Source organism: Octodon degus, unplaced genomic scaffold, assembly GCF_000260255.1.
Source record: "Octodon degus isolate 3935 unplaced genomic scaffold, OctDeg1.0 scaffold00015, whole genome shotgun sequence".
In the NCBI taxonomy this organism is placed as follows: Eukaryota; Metazoa; Chordata; class Mammalia; order Rodentia; family Octodontidae; genus Octodon; species Octodon degus.
Window position 1 is genome coordinate 22,334,709 of NW_004524591.1, and position 6,449 is coordinate 22,341,157.

General features: G+C 46.1%; 1 protein-coding gene across 1 annotated transcript in view; it reads right to left on the reverse strand.

The window, feature by feature from the left end:
* Window positions 1-2,096, reverse strand: part of LOC105741518 (cytochrome c oxidase subunit 6C-like) — an 80,349-nt gene extending 78,253 nt beyond the window's left edge. Inside the window, exon 1 of the mRNA XM_012513651.1 lies at window positions 2,012-2,096. Within this exon, the coding sequence (XP_012369105.1) occupies window positions 2,012-2,096 (85 nt within the window). The remainder of the gene's footprint in view (window positions 1-2,011) is intronic.
* Window positions 2,097-6,449: the final 4,353 nt, after the last annotated feature.

A 6,449-nucleotide genomic window follows, 5' to 3' on the forward strand; every position in this document is an offset into this window, starting at 1 on the left:
AGATGAATGTCCATTTTGTATCTGTATATTCAAAATGGTTAGGATAGATATATAGCTACATTCTCTTAATTCAATGAATAGAGGGATTTGTTCTCATAATGTTTGTAAATAGGATATCATGTCTGCATCTTGTACAACAAATAACCACTAGGAAAGCAGTATGCAATGTGTTAATTATTGGAACTGTCCTACCAATTCGATGTGAAACTCTCTCATTGCTATTTATTTCTCAATAAAATTATGGAAAAAAATAAGAAATAAAATTTTTTAAAAAGAAAAACAGAAGCAAAGACCATGCTATAATCCTAGATTTCAAGAAGTCACCCTGTTCAGAAGGTGCACTTTACCAACAACTACCAGGTAAAACTTATAAAAAATCACTTTTGAAAGTTTTCCTACCACAGTCCAAAAAAGCTGTACATATTTACAGTTCAATGAGCTTTAAATCAAACACTTCTGACTTTGGTAACTTTTAGGACCTTTCTACAAATGCCCCCAGAGCACCTACCCACTTGGAGGGTGAAAGATAAATTAGCAAAAGCAACAAGGACTAACTACAGGTGCCTAATAGCTGGTTCCAGTGCAGGAGACAGCCTTAAAGGATACTGGCAGGAACTACAGGCAAAAGGAGGGAGTTATCTTTCTGATGCAGATGGACAGTAGAGACAGCAGCAAATAAAAGAGGCATTTATCTGAAAGACAGACATGATTTCTCAATGGCAAGAGCATTCCCAACTGTGTAGTGCACCTGCGTGGGCAAAATCTGTAATAGTGTGACAGTGTGTTCGCTGAAGGATAGATGTTCAATCCATGCCCCGCACCTTGGTCCACTTCACTAGGAGGAAAGTAGACGCAGAGATGACCAGTGGTCTCCTCTTACAGCACACCTCAGAGCAGGTGCAACCCACCAAGAAGCAAAATGACACATTCTCCAATTGTCTAAGTCTTTGGGGTTAAGGTATGAGGCTACAGTAACCTGAGCACTCTCCAAAGTAGGAGAGCAAGGGCAGCCTATTCTCTGAAAGTTGACATTCCGGAAAGGCTGCTTCCTCTACCCCAATGCTCCCGGGGCCTCCCAGGTCTGCCCATCTCAGGGAGATGAACAAGCAAGGCCTTCACAAGTTGTTTCAAAGCAATAAAGCACGTGAGACCAACGGTTAAAGAATCAAGGACAGATCTTAATGTAGAGCCCAGCTCCCTGGGGCTGCCTCCTGCCTCTCCCTATCATCCCTTCTAGGTGAAATGGGGTGGAAAGAAAGCAAGCGCCCCTGGAAGTCCAGTGGGCAGGAGGGGCAAACCCCAGGCCCCAGCTTGGACACCAAGCTCCTTAAGTGTTTCAATAACACCAGATATTATTTCTCTCTCCCTGCCTGCTGTATCCTGCCTGTCTCTCAAAGACTCTAGGTTTCCTTCTCTCTCTCTCTCTCTCTCTCTCTCTCTCTCTCTCTCTCTCTCTCTTTCTTCCCCCCCCCCTTCTTCTCCTTCCTCTTTTCTCTCTCTCCCTGTCTTTCTATTGTTTGAGTCTTGGCATCTCTGTCTCTAATTCTCACCTAGTGTCAAGGTGTCTGTGTCTAATGTCTCTGCCATTCTCATTCATTGTGTGTGTGTATGTGTGTGTGTGTGTGTGTGTGTGTGTGTACACGTGTGCCTTACTGCCTATCAAGTTCACCTTTTTCCCGTGCTTTTCGTCTTCCTTCCTGGTATTCTCGTCTCTGTCATTCCTCCCAGTCTCTATCCCGGTCTCTATTCCTTCTATTCCGGAGATTTGTTACTGTAATCACACCAAGGAACCAGAGCAGTTACACAGCTGTGACCCTGAAACCCGGCTGGCTCCAGAGGAAAGCCTCCTCCAGCCTTGGAGGGTGCTGGGGACATCCCCATGCGCAGCTCCCAGGCTGTGCCCACTAGGCGAGCACCCTCCAGCCCGGCCCAGCCCCTGGCCACCCTCACCGCCGCCGCAAACGGGGCTCTGCCTACGCCAGGAGTCCCAGGGCGGATGCAAAGTTCTCACCGATGGTGAAGCTGTAGCCATCGATGCTGAAAGTGGCGCTCCGGCATTTTTTGAAGCCCTCCTTCCTGTTGCTGGAGTCCGTCATGGCTCAGCCAGCCGGGCAGGGGCTGCGTAGCTGGGCGGGCGGCGCGCAGGGTCGCAGTCGCAGGTCCCCTCCCCGGCGCTCAGCGCTGTCGCCGCGGACCCGCGCTGGAAGCGGGCAGAGCGCGCCGGCTCGGGGCGCAGGACCAGGGTCTAGGAGCGCACCGGGCACGGCGGAGTCAGCGAGCCCTCGCCAGTCGCCCCATCCCCAGCGCAGGCTCCGGACGAGGACCGGAGCGGAGCTGCTCGCTAGGCGCCGCGGGCTGGGTGGGCGAGGTCCCCGCCTCCCACGCGCTCCCTGGGGCGCCCGAGCCCGCGCGCCGCGGGTGTTTTCCACTTGAGCTCGTCCTGCCCCTCTCTGGAGGGGCCCGAGGGAACGGCTGAGATTTGGCGTCTCGCTCTGTGTACAGACGCTTGCAGCGGGCGGGCGGGCGGGCGAGATCCCCAAAAGCACATCTACGGATGGAAAAGCAAACCTCTTAGCCCTCAGATCCCGCCAAAGTTTACTCCAAACAAGGAAGCCAGGAAATCGCCGCGCCCGCTTCCTCCCACAGCTCTACCCAGATCTAGCCAACCTGTCAACAGCGCTCGCGTATTTGTGGTCAAGCGCTTTAACACGCTAGCGCTAAAATGTGCAGTTTACAACCGTCTTAGAACAATCCATTTGCAGTAACCGCCCCCCACGCCGCACCAAGACTCCCAGAATTTGTGTTGAAAGAGGTCTTACCAGACCTGTAGGTAACGACTTTCGAGAGGAAAAGGAAACTGAGGTAAAGAGGAGCATAAAGAAGACCTACAGCTAGGTAATGCAGCGCTATGAAAATATCGAGTCTGTCCTCGGTCTTTCCATGCCCACAGCTACTAAGTTAGGTAAAGCTTATGGGAAAATCATTCCCTCAGACCAGCAAACAGTTTTAAGGAAGAGGAAGGAGGGGCCCAGAGCTGCACCCCACCGAGAGATCAAGCTCCTATTAAGAAGGCCAGTGACCGTGCTATGCCCAGGCCACCATGGGACTACAGTCAATGTAACCCCTTCTGTTGTACTGGAATTTAACACTGTACGCACTTGTGGATGAGCCAGGCAGGTATATTCCTAGTTCCTTCCCACTGAGTTTAGAAGGTAGTGGATGTACTTCAGAATCTAATAAAACTTAAAAACCTTCTCCAGAAAAGGATCCTAGAAGCACATGTGCAGGGTTCTCTATGTGGCTTTAAAGGACCCATCACGCCCTCAGACCCACTGAAATCCACTTTAATGCTGCCTCAGGAATTTAATCTTCAGTTCACTGTATAATTTAGATAAAATAATTTTCTGAGCCAGGGTCTCACTAAATCTTTAAATTGCTCATGCTAAGCTTAAACTTGGAATCCTCCTGCCTCAGCCTCCCAAAGTGCAAGGATTACAGGAAAATACCTAAAGAAATGAATTTTTGTTATCTCGGTGTGCAGCTGAAATTTCAGTTTCAAATCCTCTGAAGGAAGGTCTAAAATCACAAATTGATAGTCTGGTTAGGTAAGTGGTAAGATTAATGAATTATAAAGGCAACAGGTGACACAAGTCTCATGTCACAGAGAATGGCCAGCCCCTCTCATATGGGAATCCGTGGTCCCTAGACTGTGATGCTCCTGTGTGAGGTTAGGTACAGTGAGGAGGTGTGAAGAGGTGCACGCACACCTGGCTCTCAACTCCAGCTCCATCACTCGCCCACTTGTTCGGCGTCTTTGAACATCAGCCTGTATAGTCTTCCTGTGCATCTTACAAGGACCATGAAATAAGAGGATGTGCATAATCCTGGGCACCCAGTGGGCATCTGCTATGCGCAATCACCGACTTTCAGTTCCCTACTCTCTAGACACCATGGGAAAATACTGTTTGTGACAAAATATATTTACCTACTGTTACTACCATTAATCTTAAAAGTAAAAAATTGACACATAACACATGATACATGTTATATGTAATATTACATATCATAATATAATAGCCACCAAATGTTTCCAGTAGTGGGCCTTTCCCTGGATTTTTTCTATATCCTAAGCCTGTTAACGGAATCACATGCCTCATCCATCCCCACGAAGTCCTGGCATGAGGAGTGTGAAAGTTCTAAGTCTCCAGTAGTAAACCATTAAGAACAAAAGCCTAATGTGATGGAAATTTTTCCTTGAGTGAGTGAAATTAAAAAAGGTGTTTAATCACTCTTCACAGAAAAGCTTCTTGAAATATAATCTATAAAAATAATAACAATGTGATCATTTATCTGTCCCCCTAAGTCTGATAAAAATAACTTGCCTGAACAATTAGAACTGTTTTTAAACCGCTTCTCCCCAGAATCATTATCTCTCTGCCTGGTATTAGAGATTACACACCTACAGAACCACTAAATGCATTACTTCAAGGCTTAAAACAGCCTTCTCCATGCAGGGCTCTTCCACCAAACCAAGCGACGCTCAATGCTAATATTACATAAGCCAAGGAAGAGGGAGTTCAGGGCTGAGATCGAAGGAAGCCTGGCTGGGCTTGCTGTTTCAGGAGCTCTCCCTTGAGAAAGTCTAAGATGTAAAAGAACTGAGCCACGATACCCAACAGTTGTGCCAGTCCTCTGACCTTGTAGTTGGAGCAAATGCCAATACAGTAACACCACCGCACTGAATCCAGCTTGTCACCTGTTTTTATAGTCTTCAAGCTAAGAATACCTGTTACATTTTTATTGGATTGAAAACATCAAAAGAATAATGTCTTATCAAAGCATTGAAACTTTATGAGGGGGCCTGCCCATTAGCTCAGTTGTTTAAGTGCCTGCTTAAGCAAAGCAGTCAGGCCCAGGATTCTGTGGTTCCGATCTCCAGAACCTCATGCCTTACCAGACCTGCCCCTTCAGGCATCCTGAGCCAGCCTCCCAAAAAAATTCCTTCTAAAACTTTATGAAATGCAAATTTTGTTGTCCAAAAATGCCTTTATTGGAACATAGTTAGAGTCATTCATTCAGATATTATCTCTAGCTGCTTTCATTCTACAAAGAGTTGAGTAATGCATGACTAAACTCACGTGGACTACAAGCCAAAAACATAGATTTTGGCCCTTATGTAAAATGATTGCTAACTCCGGGATTCTGATAAGTCTGTCTTACACCCACCAAGAAATCAGGTAATTTTTAGTTTTATTGTGTTTACTTTAAAATTTAAGTTTGGAAAGGAATAGATCTTTTTTAATTACTGGACTAGATTCTAACAAGGGGGGCACAATAGCAATGTTTGTTGAGTGAATAAAGAAGAGGAGCCGGCTTGGTGGTACACACCTTACAGTGGGCAACACAAGGAGGATCACAAGTTCAAGCCTAGCATGGGCAACTCCATGATGTATCAAGACCCCATTTCTAAATAAAAACTGGACTGTGGCTATATCTTAGTGGGAAGGCCCTGAGTTCAATCCTTTGTACCACAAAAAGGAAGGGTGGCAGGCAGAGTAAGAGGGAAGGAGGGGAAAGGATGGAGGGAGGAAGAAAGGCAGGGAAAAACTGAAGGAAGGAAGACACATCCTAATTGTTTCATCCAGTCATTAGCTGAGATTAATTAGGTTAAGATTAATTTCTTCCAAGATACCACATCACCTGATTTCATCTCAAGAGAACAGGAACTGAGCTCCTATGTGCAGCAGCTCATGGGTCAAAAGATGTCCTTCAAAATGTGACAACTATATATAATAAAATAGAGAATTGAGAATCTGGGCCAGGCACAGTGGCATACGCTGCTATTCCTGGCACTCTGGGAACCTGAGGTAGGAGGATTATGAATTCAAGTCCCACGTGGGCCATTTAGCCATGAGTGTGTCCCTGTCTCAAGATTTAAAAAAGAGGGGCCGGGGAGATGGCTCAGTAGAATAAGCACTTCCCTGGCAAGCACAAGGGTCTGGATTCAATCCTCGGTTCTGGAAAAAAAAAAAAATTCAAAAAAGAAAAAAGTTAAAAAGCTGGAGATGTAGCTCGCTCACTACAGAGACCCTGGGTTCAATCCCCAGTACTGGAGAAAAAAGAATCTGAAAGGATATTTTAAAAAATAAAATAAAAAACTCAGGAATCTGATCCAGATGCTAATATCGTCTTTTGATTCCCTGTGTAGATCTGATGGTGGGAGCCTCTATGTTTTTCTATGTAAAAAAAACGTACTAACACCAAGAGCTTGTTGCTTGATGGCCTTGGTTTGTTAATTTGTTTCTGCTACTGGGATTGAACCTAGGGCCTCATCCATGGTAGTAAGCACTCTACCAATCCTTTTTCCCTTTTTTTAAATTTTGCCACAGAGGCTCCCTAAGTTGCCCAGGCTGGCCTTTAACTTGTAATGCTCCTTCTTAGCATCCCGA